At 47.8% G+C, this 20,038-nt stretch overlaps 1 protein-coding gene across 1 annotated transcript in view; it reads right to left on the reverse strand.

The window, feature by feature from the left end:
* Positions 1-12,724: 12,724 nt before the first annotated feature.
* Positions 12,725-20,038, reverse strand: part of ITPKB (inositol-trisphosphate 3-kinase B) — a 100,350-nt gene continuing 93,036 nt past the window's right edge. Inside the window, exons 6-8 of the mRNA XM_065401611.1 lie at positions 17,847-17,948; positions 16,459-16,530; positions 12,725-13,026 (exon numbers count right to left, since the gene is read on the reverse strand). Of these exons, the coding sequence (XP_065257683.1) occupies positions 12,811-13,026; positions 16,459-16,530; positions 17,847-17,948 (390 nt within the window). The 3' untranslated portion in view covers positions 12,725-12,810. The remainder of the gene's footprint in view (positions 13,027-16,458; positions 16,531-17,846; positions 17,949-20,038) is intronic.

A 20,038-nucleotide genomic window follows, 5' to 3' on the forward strand; every position in this document is an offset into this window, starting at 1 on the left:
AAATCTATAATAATATATATAGAAATACAGTATAATTCCAGTTATCCAAATTCCCTTTATCCAAAAGTAATCCTAGTTATCCAGATCCATAGTGTGTTGCCCACATTGGTTAAGGGACACTTCAATTTATCTACATGCCCAGTTATCCAAAAGTTTTGGACCGCCCCCAGGCCCGTCAGATAAACAGGAGTGTACTGTATATAACAAGAGGGGAATTCAGAGATTCCAAGTCTACCATTCAAATCAGCATTCAAAGCACATTAGTGAGGCAGTGTGATCTATTCTAATGGATCTAATGGACAAGACAAATTAAACTGGGAATCAGGAGACCTAGTTTTTTCCCCAGCTTTACCACTGGCCTGCTGTGTGACCTGGGGCAAGTCATTTAACCTTGCTGAACCTCTGTGTCACCTTCCACTCTTTGTCTGAGATTGTAAGCGCTTAGGGGCAAGGCCTCTGTGTGTGTGTTTGTACAGCTCCTAGCACAATGGGGTTCTGATCTCAGTTAGGGCCTCTAGGCATTACTGGAATAAACTACAGGAGACAGGACAAAGCACTAGAAAATTAAAAGCATCAATTGTGTCCTGGCAAAGGTGGCAGGGTTATGGAATAGATCAGTGGTGCCCACACAGGAGGGCCACATAAACCTAAGTGCAACCTTGAGTGGACTAAACAGATTCTACCTATTTTAATAAGATTTAAAGTCACCTGTATTGATTTATATTTCTATTTAACTGAAGCCTTAGCCCCACTGGCTGGGATTGACAGCCGGAGCCCAGCTGCCTGGGGTTGACAGCCAGAGCCCCATGAAATACTCTGGTGGGCCGTGTACAGCCCGTGGGCCATAGGCTGGGCACCCCTGGACAAGATGATGCAAGAGGCTGATAGGTATCTCCTCAGATGTTTTCTCCAATCCTTCCCATGATGGAATTTCAGCACATGCCTCTTAAGAAACTGCTCCATAATGAGCACAACTTCGAAAATGTTTCTTCTGGGTCCAACCTGACCTTCCACATTTCCCCATCACTAATGGAGTCAGGGCGGGGCTGGGGGAAGCGGGGGGGGTCGAGTACCCACCAGCGCCAGTAGAAGTCAGTGCCTATGGGCTGACCGCCGGAGAGGAAGGACGCTCCTTGATGGCTCCTGCCCAGGAACCACTGGAGCCCCGGGACCGGGGACGCCAGAGGCACCAAGACCCACACAGACGCCCAGCTACCTGTGGACACCTCAAGGAGGTCTGAGCTACAGGGAGTTGCACCGGCCGAAGAACCCAGAGACCCTGAAGACGCACAGATCACAGACTGGAGTGACAAGATAGGAAGTAGTCTGGGGGGGACAAGCCATTGTCCTGAGGCCGGTCAGCTTGTTGGCCCGGGTCAGCTGGGACCCGGTGGAGCAGGGAGGGCCTGGGTCCCCCTACCTGGCCGCCACTCCCTCCCCCCTGGGTGGTGGCTCACACCTTCCCCCCCACGCGGCCGCTTGACCATACAGCCCCACTTGAAGGGCAACTTTATTGACTCCGGCTTCTAGGCCCTACAGCCCCACCCAGAGGGCTACCCTAATTGACTCTGGCAGGTAGACCATACAGCCATGCCCAGAAGGTGACCCTATTGGCTCCAGCTGCTAGGCCATACAGCCCCGCCCGGAGGGCAACTTTATGGACTCTGGCCACTAGGCCATACAGCCACGCCTGGAGGGGTATCTCCGTCGACTCGGGCCGCTAGACCTGGCTGCCAGAGAACCCAGTGGATCATTAATGACTCTGGCCACTAGCCCTTACTGCCCTGTAGCCCCCCAGGGTATCTCTATTGACTTTGGCCATTGGGCCTTACTGCCTTGCAAACCCCGGGGTACCCTTATGGACTCTGGCTGCTAGACCTTGCTGCCTGGCAGAGAAGGGATATCCCCACCCCATCCCCGGAGGTGGGTCATGTGACCCTATTGCCCTGTGGAGCAAGGCAATTCCATAGACTCCAGCCAGTGGGCCTTAAAGCCCTGCGGATCAGGGCATTTCTATGGAGTCCTGCCCTTAGGTCTCATGGCCTGGAGACCGAGGGCCGCTTGAAGGACAGGGTGAACTCAAGACAGTTGCTTCTTTTGATGCAGTGAAGTACGTTCTCAAAACCTGTGATGCAAAAATAGTCCCTCTGAGGGTGGAGGGGGAAGTGTAAGTCTGAAGATAAAAACCTGCCTGTAGAAAATAGACACACCCACACACATCAGCGAGCTGCTCAGAACAATAAAGAAGACTAAAATAACCCCACCTTGTAACTTTGTGGAGCCTGGTGTTCAGAGAGCTATGCACCGGCTGGGATCACTCAGCCCTGCAGCGTCTGGGCTGCAAGCATAGTGCCTCGGTGCATCTTGAGCTAGGAAAAGGCGAGAGCGCAGCTGCGGCAGCCACTTGGCCTACGGGAAGGTCTCATATTTTCCTGCACCAGGTGTTGCCAAAGTGCAGCTCACAAGCAAAATGCACCCTGTGTTCTACATGTGGCCGCCACAGCTTTGTCACGGAACATGGCCTGTGGGAGACGACAGGTCCTGACATGCAGTACTGCCAACTCCAGGAGTTTAAACAAAAATTTAGAGTTTGGCTTAAAAATCCCAACATTAGAAAAACTTTTGGGGCTCGATTTGATTTCTGGTTTGAGCCCTTACAACCTTTTTCTAGCTTTCATGACTGTAGAGAACTTTCTTTTTTAAAGAAAATGGAACATGAGAGTCTCACATAGTCACATGACTCCAGGACCTGGGGCTTTAAGAAACGCACCAAATAAATAGAGTGTGCTTTGCACTGCAATGGTGAGGGCTGGCAACACTGACACCACAATGCTTCAGCAGGACTGGAACAGATGAGGCTGTGTGTAGCTCCATATGACGTAGCCAGCAGGCTTCCAGGAAGCTGCCAGAATCACCATTAGTTGGGCAAAACTGTCTAGCTGCAGGGGAAGGACACCACTCTCCAGCCTACTCAGAAGTAACATTGACAGGCCCCATGTAAGAGCCAGATCCATCCCATTACAGCCTGAGGATGAGTTTGCCCAAGTAGCATCCACTCATCATTTTGATCTACCCTTATTTTGCTACTGATGGGCTAGAAAGATCCACACATCACACAAACAGCATTTCAGAGACTAGAGAAAGTCAGGCGTCCGATTTGAGGCTAGACTAGCGTGCAGAGTCACATAAGGAGGGAATAAAATTTATGAGAGAAAGATGGTCACTCCGACCCCCATGTCAGAGGGCTCTGGTAACTCTACCAAGCTAGGTATTGCACAATAGACAGCAAGCTCCAGATAGAGGGGAGGTTCTTGCTCTCTCTATTGCATCCAACCGGTACAGCATAGCAAAATAGCATCACTTCCCAAAGCGCAGCACATGTGTGCTGGTCACAGCTCTAGCAGGAAGCCAGGCAGGACGGGGGGGGGGGGGGGAGGGGTTGGTTTTGTACTAGGCAGAAGCTCTCTAGTGAAGCAGGGAGGTGCTCTCAGGATAATATCTCTTCTAGTACAGTGCCTTGTTCAGAAGCAACTGTGTGAGTCCTTGTCATTGTCACATGACACCTTCCATTGTGGCCTCTGAGGACAACTAATGTGCTCAAGTGAGTGGGAGGGAGCACCTCTATGGGCAGGAGGACAGCTTAGTATTGTTAGTCACTCAGATCCAAATCCTCAGAGGTATTCAGGCTCCTAACGCCCATTGAAATCATGGGAGTTAAGTATCTAATGACCCTGGAGGATCTGGGCCTCAGCCCTTGGCCTCTCACAGAGCATTTAGCAGCTGTAATCACCTTTGGCCATTACTAACCTAGTCAGGATATGAGCTGGGGCCTTGGCGGTGCCACACTCCAATGCCAGCCCCTAAACCATCCATCCCCATCCCTTTCTTTTATAGGGACTTAAAATACCAAACTCATGCGCTCTCTCTTTGGAGGGTCACTCCTCTTAGCTGGCCACTCCAAAGCTGCTCTCTGGGCAATCCTAGGCCATTAGCGGGTGCACTCAAAACTGATATGGGGGGCTTTGATGGGGGGGGGAGAAGAGAATGGAGGTTGACGAGAGGGGAATGTGGAACATAGGAGGGAGAGCAGCTGACTAGATAGAGAATAGGAAAGGGGGAAGAGAAGGTGGGAGAAAGGCAATACACTGTTAGAATGAGCAATTCAGTCTCACCCTTCCCCGAACTGGCAAGGGCCCTCTGCCACTTTCCAGACATCTGGGAGCTTGTGTAAAGCAGGTGTGGTTCATGCATTCCCAAGGAGACTAGGACTCCTTTTAGTCCAGAACTATGAGTTTATCTCAGCCAGGTGAATTCCATCATCATTTCTTTCAGCCCAGGCCCAGAGTAAGGGATGAATGTTTCAGATCACAATGCCTTGGTAGGTATTTTTCATAGATTAATACAAATGAAGCATTGCCATCTCTTGGCTTTACTGTGCAACAGCAGACATCTGGGAGGAGGTGTGCTTTAAGCCAGCAGGGATTACGGATCACTGAAAACACATCATGGGTCAAAAATGACACAGGCTGGCGGACATTTGATTCTATTGCAGATGGGTCAAAATGCCCAAGTTTCTCCTACTCAGCTGGAAAAGCGATTATTTTTAACATGTGCTTTTCTAGGTTTTTTTTGAGGGGGGGTGGGCAGGGGGAAGGGAGGGAAGATGGTGAAGGATGTGACCAAGTTTCTTTCACTCTGGGCCAGGCCCCTGCACTCCCCCAAGCCTCTGGTCTGCAATAAGTGTTCCACTTCATCAGCCCAGTCATAAGAGGCTCAGCCCCAGACAGTCTGCCCTTTCCAGGATTGTCGACAAACCCAAACAAGCTGCCACACAGGTGGATTAAGGTTCTGTTCCTTTGGCGGGCTTCTGTTAAGCTGTAGCCCCAACTAGGCTTACAGGCTAATGTGGAGAAATAGTCCCACCAAAGGTGAGTCAGCAGCATCAGGCCCACCCTTCAGGCAGGGTCCAGCAGGCAGCAGTCACCCAAGGACCTCTTTCCTTTAGCCAGCCATCTCACCAGAAGCAGAAAACTAGTGGTCTAGTCCCCCATCAACTTTGCTATTTCCCCCCCTTTTTCAGCTCCTCCCTCCAGCTCTGTGTGGCAGGGTGGGGCCACCTGTGCCCTCATTAACCCTGTGTTACCCACTGTGGGGTTTATATACTCCAGCACAGTGGGGGAGTTGTGAAATGTGTCATGGGAGCTCAGCACATTATTAGGCGGCTAGGGGCAGGGCCGCCAGGAGGATTTAGGGGGTCTGGGGAAAAGTGGGGGAGCGGACATAAAAAAAGGCGCCACCCACTGCGGCGCTTGTACTCACCGGGCAGCGCTCCAAGTCTTCGGCGGCGGGTCCTTCACTTGCTCCACGTCTTCGGCAGCACTGAAGGACCTGCCGCCGAAATGCCGCCGAAGACCTGGAGCGACTGAAGGACCCGCCGCCGAAATGCCGACGACGACCCGGACCGCCGCCGGGTGAGTCGCCAGGGTAGGGATTTTCAGCCAGGGCTCGCAGGGCCCCCTGCGGGGCCCTGGGCCTGGGGCAAATTGCCCCACTTGCCCCCCCTCCCCCCCGGCGGCCCTGGCCAGGGGAAGGAATACCACACTTCAAGCCAGACTTGCTGGTTCAAAACCAAAGAGCGTAACTGTAGTGTTACCCCAGCGCTGGTCACACATACCAGGAACCAAAAGGTTAAATTATAAGGCTTTGCCAAGCTTGCTAAAGTCCTCGTATGGAAGGTGCCTTAGGAGCCCTAACCCCTCCACCAAACAGTTAAGTGGCCTCCCTACTTTACAGATCACAAAACTGAGACACAAAGTCTTGTGTCTTGTCCCATGTCGCCAAGTGGCAGAGTCAGGAATAGCGCTCAGATCTCCAAATGCCTATGCCGACGCTGTCCTCTTGGTTTAAAACACCCTAACAGCACCTTAATTAAAAGGTCTGAATGTTAAAATAATTGGAAACCCCCTACACTCACACCACATTTCTAAGGGTGTTTTCTTCCTTGCTGTGGCTGAAGGCTTTTGGGTGGGGCCACTACCCAAATCTGCTCAGACCCGCACCTTACCCCCTTTCCTTTCTCTGTGCGCGCGTGTGCCTAGGAGCTGCCAGCACTCAGCCCTTCTGAAAAGCAAAGTCAAGGCCCAGTGCTTTCCGATGGCAGTGTGATGCCTGCGTTCACGGCACTACTGACAAGCCATCAGAGTGCCCATCTCCCCACTCCAGCCACACGCCAAAGGGAGAGGGGTTTCCAGAATAAGAGTGATTACAGGCTGCACAATGCCATTCCTCGCCAGGTACAGCAGCTGTGCCGGAGACACAAGTGACTGATGACATTTCATTTAACAGTGGCTTGAGTGAAAGCATTAAAGGCACTGTAGCTCACGCCTCAACCAAGGCATGGGGTGCCTCTATGCCACACTGCTTCGACAGTCATGTCTACACACCAGCCCCTGAGGAATCTGCACTTGGGAGTCAGTGTGAGCAGAGATGCTGGAGCAGCTGGTTGCTCCATGGGTAATTACAAGTGACAAGCTAAACATCACCTTGTCAGCTTCAATTTCCAAGTAAGATGCTGTTGACCAAGAGAGTCAGGGCTCTCTAGGCCATTCTACACCCTCAGCTTTCAGAGTTAGCCTGACTCAAGGCTCAGACAAAGGCAGCCCAATACAAATAAGCTCTGCATTTCCACCGGGGGGCGGGGGAGAGTTATATCACTTAGCGCAGCACTTGTATTCTCACAAGATTTTAACATATATCACAGGCTAACCTTCTATCTTCTCCCCCTTCTCTCTTACACTCTGAATGAGTGCCTGGTGCCAACCTCAGGACTGTTCAAGAACTGGGAGGAGGGGTTTAAAAACCATTTGTTTCAGCTTTCTAACTAGGGAGGGGGGTTAAGAGCAACTGTAAAATTTGCCTGTTAATGGAAATGTAGAGCAATACCCTCAGTTTGCAGGAACTTACTCGATAAGTCTGTGACAGCGTACCCCATAAGGCTTTATGGGGAGGGGGTGCTTATAAATGTATGTATGACATAACTGGAATATGTTTTGTGCTGCCTGTGCCAGGTAACATATCTCCGTAAAGGTTATGGTCTACTATATCTATTCATCCTATTTGTACATATATATATCATTTTCTACTTGAGGTTAAGAATATGGGCTGTATGCTTGCTTGGTTTCTAAGTAAGCTTTGGGAGGCATTTGGTCAGCTTCTTTAGGAAGGAATTCGCCAGGTTAAGTACCTGATCAGGAAACACTTGGAGAACAATGCATCTTGGAATGCTCCAATCCACATAAGAAGTCTTCCTGGAGACATGCAAGATACCATGTGGACAATGGCGTTGGCCTGTAAAGACTGAGTCATGCAGGGGCATGTGACTTGCCCAGGTGACTCCAAAACTCCATCTTGGAGCTGGACTTTGCATAGGAGGGAGGAGGGGGGTCCCCACCCACAAGAGTCTATTTAAACCTGTGGGAGACCCCTCCATTTGGTCTTCAGCTGGCTAAAGAAGGAGCCTCTCCACCCCTCCAGGATACTTGAAGGAAACTGAAACAAAGGACAGTAACTACAGGGGTTGTGAGAGATTGCTGGACCCAGGCTAAAAGGAGCTTAGCCTGTAAAAGGGAGAGCATTCTGGAACTGGTGAGGAACTTATCTGTATTTAGTTTGATTAGACATAGATTTGCGCATTTTATTTTATTTTACTTGGTGACTTACTTTGTTCTGTCTGTTACTACTTAGAACCACTTAAATCCTACTGTCTGTATTTAATAAAATCACTTTTTATTTAGTAATTTACTCAGAGTATGTATTAATACCTGGGGGAGCAAACAACTGTGCATATCTCTCTATCAGTGTTATAGAGGGCGAACAATTTATGAGTTTACTCTGCATAAGCTTTATGCAGGGTAAAACGGATTTATTTGGGTTTAGACCCCATTGGGAGTTGGGCATCTGAGTGCTAAAGACAAGCACACTTCTGTGAGCTGTTTTCAGGTAAACTTGCAGCTTTGGGACAAGTGATTCAGACCCTGGGTCTGTGTCTGGAGCCAGACGGGAGTGTCTGGCTCAGCAAGACAGGGTGCTGGAGTCCTGAGCTGGCAGGGAAAACAGGAGCAGAAGTAGTCTTGGCACATTAGGTGGCAGCTCCCAAGGGGGTTTCTGTGATCCAACCCGTCACAAAGTCTTCCAGTATACTCGGCCAGAATTTAACAAGGTGCATGAGGTGTTCAGACAGGTTGGAGATTTGAGAAACTCAGAGGGCTGGAACGTCCCTTTGGAGAATGCAGAGGATCGAAGCAGACTACAGGTAGGCATGTTTTCTGCCCTCCAGCTGCCGCCTGCTCAAAATTGCAGCGTGGGCATCAGATTTGTACGTAGCACTTTGCATGTTCAACTTCCAGCATTGCCAATCCAACCTGAGTCAACCCCTCCCCTCCTTTAAAACAAGCATGATGGAAAAATCTCTCATGATGTAGTAAAATACAGATTTAAGGTTTTGTATTTGCCGTCTGGTTTAAGCCTTTAGGGTGCACTTCACATCCATTTCCAAGCTCCTCTCTACAACTATGAGGTCTAGAAACTTTTTTTAAAATGAAAGCCGAGATTTTCACCTGTCTCCAGGAGCTATGGTTATAAATAGAGCATTTAATATCCCCAGACTTGTGCTAAAGAGTTAGCAATACTGATATATCAGTAATTCTCAGGGCCTGCATGATGTAGTTAAGTATTGTTATTCCAGAGTTCACTATATGGTGTGTTACACAGTCTTACAAGTTTCTTCTTAGCATGCAAACAAGTTTGCAGTTGTTGAAATAAATGCTGTGTTAATTTTCTGATACAATTTCTTTTGGGGACCTTGGCAAGCCGCAAGGGAGTTTGAGCTCTCAGTGTTTCGAACTAGAGTCAGTCCTTGAGGCAGAATTGCTCTCAGGGAACTGAGTATTGGTGTTTTGGCCAAGAGCCCTAAAAGGCAACTGCCTGCATGCTGTTTATGATCACCTCTGTTCAAGGACTCGTGTATATCAAACAAGTTGTACTAAGGATACCCAGATTCTACATCACTGATTTCTCCTCCAGTGGGAGCACTTGGCAGAGCAACAGTATTTTTACCACTATTGCATAGATGGGGAAAGAGAAGGGCTAAGGGGTTTGTGTAAGGGCATGGTGATCTAATGGATTGAGGTTGGAGCTTCTAGTCAGGAGACTGGGCAATCATCCTACTCCCAATGCTGACCGCCTGGGAGACCCTGATCACTGGTGCCTCGTCAACACAGTGAGGCTAGTTCTGCTTACCTACTGCAAATGGGTTGTGTGCGTATGTACAGAGGGGAAGTGAGAGGACAGACAGATGTGAACATGTTAGAGTATGTGGTCTACAAAGAAGTGCTTAGTTATCCATGGTTTCTCCTTGTCCAAAGCAGAGATCAGAGACAAGGGTATAAAGAGGGGCTTGACAGGAGCTGCAACACATTGGGAAACAGCTCGAGTGGCAGTTCCTTTGATTAGGATTTTTCCAGACAAACAGTGCTGAGAGGTTGTGAGTGCAGTAGCCATTGTCCCTGACCGCGGGCGAATGAAAGCTCTAATCCCCACAACCACAGACATCTGGCAGCCAAGATCCCTACAGGTTTGGCTTTGGTTTGCCTCCCAGATGGAGTCTGATTTCCCTTTAATGTAAGCTCTTCCCCACCCCGCAGTTTAGGGTCCGGTTCTCCTCTTACTTACACCCAGTGTTACTCCCGATACAGGTGTATCCAGGAACAGAATCAGGCCCTTAATGAGCGGGTGCTCACCGCAGGACAGGTCCCGACCCTTGAGTTACTCCAAGGTTTGATGACCTGGAATGAACACTCCCTTTGCAAACAAACATGGCTGGTTTTCATATGCCTTTATTTGGAAGTTATAGGCTCTTTACAGGCACTGTGTGTTGGTGTTTCAGTACAGATCAGATTTACTCTGCATCGCCCAGTGACTGGGGGGGGGGGGGGGGGAATACCTCACAGCAACAGTTCCAGCCTCCAGGAAGGCATAAGACATCCGGGGAAACAATCCGCTTCTTTCGAAGCCACAAAGCAAGGAATCGGGTTTACAAAACAGACTTTAAAATAATATACATATACAGGAGCAATGCAAAGCTAAACTACAGCTAAAACTGGTACATATCTAGTCTGCTGCTCAAAGCCCTTTCCCCAAAGCTGGAAAAGGACATTTTAAAAACTAAAAATACAGGGTTATTTAAAAAAAAAAAAAGATTCCATGCATTAAGTCGTAGTGTTTTGTGCAATTAAAAAGGAATGAAAATAAATATAACTTAAAAACCTTTTCCATGACACTAATGGAATAGGGGCAAGTTCGTAAGGCACTTCCACAGGGGCTACTCTAAGCAGCATAGGAAACCTGGGCAAAAAGCTGAACAGTGCAACCATTTACAACTGTATGCTCAGAACTACAGACCTGTGCCTGGTGAGATATGAACTGAGAAAGTCTGACGAGATTTTAATCTCCACGAGAGAGACTTGTGCATGGCTGGGGAACAATGGATGGCCGAGTCGCGCCCCCCCGGCACACACACACACACCTAGTGCCGCAGTGAGGGTACCTTCCTGACGCAGGAAAGTTGCACCCATCTAACTATTGCAGAGCGGGCTGATAGCATCGCTACCGGGGAAAGAGATGAGACAATGGTCTTTCAGAGTTGGGGGGTGGGGGGGTGGGAGGGGGGGAGAGAAAGGTTCATAACTTCTGCCAGACTCCTAGCTAGCTTGTATTATTCATGGAGAAAAAGCTGCAGGATTGTTCATGACCCAAGCTCAATACTGTCCTTATGACCTAAGTTCTGGAGAACTCCAAGCTCTCCCGGAAGAGGAAGAGGCACCAACGGCCTTCCCCTCCCACGTCAATAGCTGACCTTTAGCAAGCTAGCTCTGCTGCAAGCATGCTGCTTAGTTCAAATGTTCCAGGAAGTTAAAAATTAGCCTCCACCCTAAATAGAGAACTGGTTGTTTTCACAAGCCTTGAAGCAGAAAGGCCATGTCTACATCCAATTTAGGCAGAGCAGATTAGGGAACTATTTGTGAAAACCAGAGCTGGATTTAGTGAGCTACATGGTAACAAGGAAGGGGTGTGTGTGTGTGTGGGGGGGGGGTTGCCTTAAATCCCTGTGTCTTACCCAGTAAAACTGAGGCGATAACCTTGAGAGCTGCCTCCCGCCCTAACCCCCTCCATATACCCCTGTAGATATGAGAGCTCTCAAGCGCACACCACTAGGGGTAGGTTGTTTGCACATATGAAAGAACCCTTTTAGATCAGTTAATGCAATTCTGTTTGAGATGTAGCCAGGACTGGTTCTACAAGAACCCATAAGTATGCCTGGCATTTGCCAATCGTAAGGGCTTGTAACAAGGATACTACAAAAGACGCTCAAAGGCATTGAAAAATAATGGAGACCGCTCCTCTTGTGAACTCCCTTCTGATCCAGATTTACCAGGGGTTCCCATCCCCTTTTGCACACTTGGCAGTATTAGCCTTACACAGCGCAGAGGACAGCTTACTTGATTATTGCTAGGAGATACCCACCAACACTGAAGCCTTTTTAAAGTTTCACAATGGTCCCTATAGCCACTTTCACTCTCCTTCAGCCTCATCTTAGGCTTCAAGCCACATGGTAGGCCACCATCCCAGCTTAGGAGGGCTGGAAGTTGCTCCTATAATGGGAGCAGGATTGCTGGAGACGGAAGAGAAATCTCTTCCTTGTTGTCTTGGTTCAGACAATTGGTTCCATAGTATTCCCAGTCAGTGCTGGCCTAGGAGGTCTGAGCATCAGCCTCAGATCTTCACCTGCCAGCACACTGCCCGACTGCTAAATTGCTCAAAGGCGATTTCAATTTGAAGACAGGTCCATGGTAAACATCTACAGCTGACAACGCCAGCCCACCTCAGTGGTTAGAGGGAAGCTCATCATCCAGCACCAAATAGGTTAGTAAGAGCCATAGTCACACCACACTTGGTTATTGACAAGAACAGACTTTGCAATTCCAATGGCCACTCGAAAATAACGGAACAATCACAAGTGGATAATAAGGTTGCTCGAAGAGAGAGAAACCTAGATCTCCTAAGGATTCCAAACCTCTAGCTTCCTAGGATGAAGGATGTTATTAAATATAACTAAACCGCTCCCAATCTGGTATCCCTGCCTTCACCTTCTCCAGAATCTGTGTCTTTCTTATGCCATAAACCCTAAAACACTTAAAATGGCAATCTAAAAGCTATGAAGCCTTGACTGCTTTGAGGATGGTGTGTTACCAACACCAGCCACTAGAGGACAGATGATCCTTACAGCTGAATAAATTCTGTCATTCACTTAGCGGGAAGGGCTTTAATTACACAGTTCAGGAGCAACAGAACTCAGGGTTCGGACACCATCTTCGTTCAACTGGAGGGCACGTCAGCTGCACAACTGCTCACTACGTAAGTTCTTGTTCAAAAGAGATTGACTAAGAGCCAGAAATGCTATGGAAAGAGCATGCGTTCGCCTTGCCATCCAGACCACAGCTGCTCGCTCCTCAGGCGCCTGCGACGAGCGACACGATCTGCTCCCATCTACTGAGCAAAGCCAAGGCTTCAAGTTCAGCGTTTGTTCTGGCAGGTGATCTACATATGTACAAAAACTAAAAACCACCTTAAATAGGGAAGTTATAGCTTTAACACGGGCGGGGGGCGGGGTTTGGAAAGTGTCTTGTAGTGCAGTTCAGAAGAGTCAGTTTGAGGGGCAGGATGCAGGGTAGTGGTGGAGTTGGACGTATGGCTTTAATGCAGGTCCTCGCTCTGTGACAATTCCATTAGGATCTCAATGAGGTTGTCCAGCCCCCAGAGGTAGCCATCCTCTCTGTTCCCTTCCACCCACGGCACGTTGTGCTGGAGGAATTGTCCCTCTGGCAGTGGTGTGGTTTTCCCAAAGTCGATCATCCAGACTTTGGCCTGTTCCTTTTGGTCATGAATGAAGAGGAGGGAGCTCCCAATTACCTGCAGAGAGAAAAGACACTAGTATTCATGCTTCCAGTTTTAAACAGACATATATGCCCGTCAGGATATAGCTGCTTTTGCAGTCGTCACACTCCCATTATCTAAAACCGCACCTGCAATATTTTACGCTCGAGTTTTTGCATGTGCAAAAACTTGGATTTGTGCACACCAGCTGCATTTGCACATGCAAATCAGAAATTTAAACTACCGGATTTACTCACAAGTCACAGATTTTGGGCATGCAAGAAGCTTTGCCAAAGAGAGGAGCATGAAACTTTGGGCATATAAAATTGCAGCTGCAAACTTCAGAAGCCAAGTGGAGGTTCCTGGCAGGGGGGAAGACACAGGGCTTGTCTTCATGGGGACACTCAGGAAAGTTAAGACTAAAGGTATGAGGTTAATGCACATCAGTTAAAGCACACAAAACCACTGAGTGAACGCTGCCATTCAGAATAAAGTGGCCTTACTGGACCTTAATCCTCCTATTTCTAGAGTCTTCAAAGGAAGATAAAGCTACAGCAAATGTAGGCCATTTTAATGAGCGCATCCATTCAGGAATTCATGTGCCTTCACTTACGCCCATTAACGTCATACTTGCATTTGATTTGTCTTGATTTTGGGGAGTCCCTGCATAGCCAAACCCTTTGCATCAGCATTTAGAATAAGGCTCTCCACAGCCCAAGTTCTTTATGGATGATCAGTGCCTGGAATTAAGCTACACTAGCTGGGTCTGTATCCTATGATATACAAACACCACCTCAGCAACTGTGCTTAAGTTCTTGAATATAAGTTATACATGGACAAAATGTCCCCTCCCTGACTGATGCTTCATCCAGTAACACTTAGAAAAGAGACTGGGGTAGGTTTCACCAAGGCTCGTGGCCTCTGTAAGTCTAACAGACATCCCTTCCATGAACTGCTGCCACTACTACAAGGGGCTGTTTCACATTCTGATAAGCCTTTGGACAATTAAATCCTGTCTGTCCTCAGCGTGTGTGCATGCACCTCTCCCACTGAATCCAACAGGAGTTTGGGAGGGCATCCGTGTGTAGAATTTGGGTGTGTGCTACTTTAAGAAAGCCTGCCTGAAGAAGGTAATCCTTCTGCTGCAGCTTCCCCTCCTGGGGGAATCCCTACCAGGCCAGCCAAGGAGGAGGTGGAACAGAGCTCACATAAACTCATGCACAGGAAGGGCTCCCTCTGCACTTCTCCTTCCTTTACTATCTGGCCTTATTTCCAGTTTGGCCAAGTGCTGAATATTCACAGAGCTCACTGACTCCAGTGGGAGTTGTGGGTGCTCAGCCCCTCTGAAGAGCCTGTGATATCTGCTTCCCCGACTGGGCCAAGACCCCAGCCCAGGCATGCGGATTTTCAGATCCCACTGCCTGGCTTGCCTAAGGTATTCCCCAAGGTTCTTACCCAGTGCTGGGTTTGAGTCAGTTTTTGCATCAATACTGTGTTTCAGCTGTGCACATGGACGCCAGGATCACTTTTCATAATCCTCACTGCATAGTTTTCCCTCACATAGCTTCTGCTTCCCCAGTTAAAAAAGAATTCAGTGGGTGCATAGGCCTCAATTCAGGAAAACACTCAAGTAAGCTTCTCAAACAGAAACATTTACAGAGTCAGGGCCGTAATAATGTGTCTCCCAGGTGCAGTAGTTTGATGGACTCTATACTGACCTGCACTATTGCTATTCATGGTAGCAACGGCTAGTGCAACCCCTACAGGAGCAGCAAAAGTGGGCACCTTCAGCTAGCCCCTCGAATAAGGGACAGGGAATGCAGATGAGACTTGGAAGCTAGCAGAGAAAGACTCAGCCAATTGTAGGAAGCCGTTCTTGAACCACGAAAGGGTCTGAAGAGCAATTTGTTAGCTGGAAGGGATCCTAACAGGAGAAATTAAACTAACAAGACCATCTGACCAGTCACCAGACTGGTCAGAAGATGTTCCCTATTAATCAACAGTTCAAGACAGCGTGGGGGGGGGGGAGTGCTGGAGCCTAGCACGTCCCCTGAAGCAGTCCCCAGGAAAGAACAGTGATGCAGCTCTAGAAGAATTCAACCAATGTCAGCATTTCAAACAGAAGTGCTACCACGTTTGAAGCATCACCCATTTTAGGTCTGCCTATAGAAAAAAAGTTTTTAAATGGAAGCACGTAGAGTTTGCATAAGTGGTTATGAATTTACATTTGTGAGGAGGCTTTCTTCCCTCAGTGCATTGGAGCTTTCCCAGGGACAGACGGGTCTGGGAATGAATGCACATCAGAAGCACTCCTTTCCACTCTCATAGCCTCCCTTTGCCCCGAAGGACCAGTTTCGCTTTAAAGAAACTATTCCTGCATAAATGCTTCATTCTCATCTCTTTGGTAACTGAGTTCTGAAAAAGCCCATGGAAAATGCTGACTTTTCAATATTGATTTTAGTCCCAAACCAACTGAAAAGTTGTTATTTTGAAGTTTCCTGTGAAATGGAAATTCCAAAAGATTTCCATTTGGAAATGTCAAAGGTTTTGTTTCAACATTAGCTCAAAAAACAAACAAACAAACAAACAAACAAACAAACCTGACATTGCTGCAATCTAAATGTTTAATTTTGGTTCGTTGAACTAACCCAAAACTCTTTGTTTCAAGTAATTTAAACATTTCAATTGCCCTGAGACTTGTGATTCAGGTGCAAAAACATGTAGGGAAAAATATGGAAACTATTTTCTCACAGAAAATCATTCTGACAGAAGACCCCTGACCAGCTCTTGCCAGCAAGCTCTATAAGTGCTGTTTTGAGATACTCTCCCAGCATCCTTTCAGGTATCTGGAACCGTGTTTAATATCAGAGGGGTAGCTGTGTTAGTCTGGATCTGTAAAAAGCGACAAAGAGTCCTGTGGCACCTTATAGACTAACAGACCTATTGGAGCATAAGCTTTCGTGGGTGAAAAGCTTATGCTCCAATAGGTCTGTTAGTCTATTAGGTGCCACAGGACTCTTTGTCGTGTTTAAATAGCTTATGATGCTGGAAGCCAACCATTATCTGGAACTTACACTTATGTAGACTTTAGCACAGAGGTATCATATTATATTTTCTATGACAGAATAGCCAGGAATATTCCTGAAGTCACATATAAGCATAAAGATTCTGAACAAACATTTAAATATGAGCTCCTGGACTAATAAAAATTGATGGTCATACAATGTAAAGGTAGCTTTCACTTAGTGTCAGATGTGACAAGGTTACATCAAAGTTGTAGGTCATATGATCTCCCTGCAGGTACTAAGCAGACAAACCTATGAAAATACACATTTGAGAATAAACTCAAGTTTTAGAAATGTATGAGTTCTAACACTGACGATATCCCTTTCTTGGACAGAAGCTACACAGTACACATAGAGACAGATCTAGCTAAGCATCGTCTCAAAAGAGAAAGGCAAGTTCTACCTCGTGGCATTTAAAGAACGATGATGTTTCCAGGGTGTCACGGATCCCCTTCAACCGATTAAGGTAACCATTCTGGAATGATAAAGAAAATAAGCTATCAGTACTACTACAAGTTTAAGTCTTTTCAAGCAACTCAGTGGTAAGACCTAGAGAGGGGCGTGTTAGACTAGTAACATGGTGAATTTCTGGAATTCTTCAAAGTCCCCTTGCTAATCACACCAATGTTCCTGGTCTAATCCAAAAAGCAGGCTAAATTATAAATATTCTAATACATACAGTACTGGCTAACCGTGCTGCCAGCCCCTCTTCTAAGAGGAGTCAAATCAACTGCTCAAACTCTGGCACTGGTGGGAGGTTGCAGAGGGGTGGACTTCAGGAGGTTAGCAGTTTGACTGATTAGATTCACCTCTCTTTAGCCCTAGCCTTAAACAGTGTCAAAGTGGTTTGAAAGAACTCCAAATCCGCCTGCGTACATAGAAGCAATTTGGCCAAACCAGAGCTGGGCAGCGTCATTTACAGAACCAAGAATAAACCCCAGTTAGCTAATGTCAAAGTAAACAGGCAGGTTTGAAGTCGGCAGTGCTAAGAGCCAGGCCATTTAGAGTCATTCGCTAATAGGCTTTATATGGTAGGGCCTAAAATGGAGCTAGTTTATCAAATTGTATATTTCACCCAGTCTATGGAAAACATTTACAGCTAAACAGCTAGTTCACCTAGCAACACGCAGCAGCACTATTTGGCATATGCAGGATACATGGGTTTGCAGCGCTCAGGCCCAGGAGAGGGATGGCTACAGACAATGGTCCCACCCACCCCCCCCCCAATGCCCCTGGATGGCAGGGACACTGGGCACCCTTACAGCCTGCCTTATGAGGCAGCCCACAGTATAGGAAGGAAATCTTCTCCAGCCAAGCAGCCAGAGATCAGATCACCAGCCCAAGCCACTACTGATGGGAGCTTGTTCCTCACATCCCATGCCTGCAGCCTCTTCTCCATCTCTACAGCAGACTTCCCCTCCCCTAGTTTAACTGACCAAGCCTATCCTTCCGCGTCTGTCCTCTGGCAGTGGATGGTTTCGTAATCCTACTAGCTGCCTGATATAATCAGGTTGCCTAGCGCAAAGTCTGAGTGTTGCCATTACAGCTAACAGCGTGTTCTCTCCTAGCTTCTGCCTACCCCTGCACCTTCTCCAGGCTAGGAAGTGGTCTCTACTTTGCCCTTCTGGTGCTATTTCCCAATGGGCTCGGCACAACAACGGCAAGGTTAATTCTGTGGTCCTTGGCATTAGGCAATGCATCACCAAGGCAAGAGCCTAGAGGAGGAAGGAGCCCACTCTCGCACCTGGCAGGCATTTGGGCAATGTCGTCCTAATGCAACTGCTGACTCACCAAAATGTTACGGTTTCCTTTAGTGAATTCTCTGAAGGCCTCTGTGACCTGGTCCTTTGTTCTTGTCTTCTTGAAATCCCGGTTCACTGTGCCATCTTCTTTCTTAAAAAGGGAGAGAAACCCAGACACATTGTCATGAGAGCGGGCAGTTAGAGGAGGTGACTTGTGTTTGAAACACTGCTGGGCATGTCATGAACCAGAGTGCAGACTGGCCTCCTTGAGGGCAAGGGGACAGGTAGTCAAGATTCAAGTAAGTGCCATGAAATAATAATAAATAATACCTACTCTTCTATAGCGCTTTTCAGCTCAAAGTGCTTTACAGAAGGAGGTAAATATCATTATCCCTATTTTACAGATGGGAAAATAGAGGCACTGAGAAGTCACCCAGCAGGGCCAAAGCCAAGATTTGAACCCAGGTCTCCCAAGTCCCAGTCTAGTGCTCTATTCTCTAGGTCCTCTGCTTATGGAGGGTGAGATGTAGTGACTGTATGCCTTACTGAAGAGGTCAGCAGACATACTGACCTGCTGGTCAGCTCTTGCAGCCAGACCATTACTTAATAAGGAATCTTATCAGCAGCTCTCCAGTGTCACAGAGACTTACCAAGGCCACTAATGACATGGGCAAGTTACCGTCCAGGGACCATAGCACTGACTAACCCCAAGTGCAGGTCCTAGAAGTAAGTATCACTCATTTTTTGCCATGTAGCTCCCAAATTCCTTCTCCCTGCTTTCTCTGACCAGAATGTCTAATAGCCAGCAGCTGCCTCCTATTGTATTCTTGCTTCAAGAAGAAGCAAGCATAAAAGTCATGCTAGAAAACATCTGAGGATGGAGGGAAGGGAAAGGTAGACATTTCCCAGAAGGGGACACAAAAATCCCTGGGTAGCCAGTCTGATTTGAAACACTAGGGCAGCTTTTGGGTGGGAAGGCATAATGCAGACTGCAGCAGCTCACCCATAGGCCCTGGGCAATACCTGCTTTACTCCCAACTGAAAACCGCAAAAAACGGTGGGTCTGCAGGAGACCCGGGTCCCCAGCCCATTGATAATGGCCAAGAGTCGTAAAAGACACCTGCCTGTCGGCTGTTTATGATCACCTCTGTGTTCAAGGACTGATACGTACAGTGTAAAAACTCAGCAAGCTGCGTACACTCTTCCCTCCCGCTCCAGTTGAGCAGCATGGCTACCTGAACATCTCACCTGCTCAGGCTGCACCCAGTCTAGCCCTAGAAGGGACCCAGCACACCCTCCCAGCTGAACTGACCCGCTTTCATCTGCTCCTGCTCAGCAGAGGAAACAGCCAAATGGCTCAAGGTTTCCCAGATTCCCATCACTTGGCAGCGAGCGGTACTTGGCTCCAGGAAGGGTCCCCTTGAAGTCAGCTACTCCACACGAGCAAGGATGTTAGAATCTGCCTTGGAAGGATTTCTTTAAACATCATTGTCAGACAAAGGTCCACATTGGAGGCTTTGTGATCTATGTAGGTTGACCATGGGTTGAAGAGTCAGGTCAGGTCTATCATTAAATACCTTCTCTCCTCCCAAAAGCCACAGAGCAGGCAATAAAAGAAGTTGCAAGAAAAAAAAAAGACACAGTGGTCATGAATATGCATCTCTAGCTTTTACCCTTTACCTAAACAAAGTCTGATGTAGTGAAGAGGTAAGTGTTTTCCTTAAATTTCTCACCATTGCTATGAATGGTGCAGCTCCACAGTGGTAGGAGATAGACAGATTGCCAGCATGTTTCTCATTCGGTCATCTAGGCCTGTTCTGAGTGAGGTGGCTGTGGGGCACCCAGGGCTGAGCTAGTCTATTGAGATTATGGAATCCTCATCACTGGAGGCTTTTAAGAACAGGTTGGACAAACACCTATGAGGGATGGTCTCAGTATACTAGGTTCTGCCTCCATGCAGGGGGCTGACTAGATGGCCTCTCGAGGTCCCTTCCAGCCCTACATTTCTGTTACTCTATCAATAGCAATGGTGGGAAATTTTAAGAGAAAAGGTTTATGCAGACACAGCCCAAGAGCAACATGAATACATCCCAGGATTAGAGTTAGCCATAGTTAAGTGCTCCATTTAATGAAGCTCTGTGCACAGCACGACAGAAATAGCAAGAAGCCTCTGCTCCAAGGAGCTTACAGGCTACCAGGCAGCACAGATACATGCAATGCCAGACTGACAGCAAGGCAATT

Source organism: Emys orbicularis, chromosome 3 (genome assembly GCF_028017835.1).
Source record: "Emys orbicularis isolate rEmyOrb1 chromosome 3, rEmyOrb1.hap1, whole genome shotgun sequence".
Taxonomy (NCBI): Eukaryota; Metazoa; Chordata; order Testudines; family Emydidae; genus Emys; species Emys orbicularis.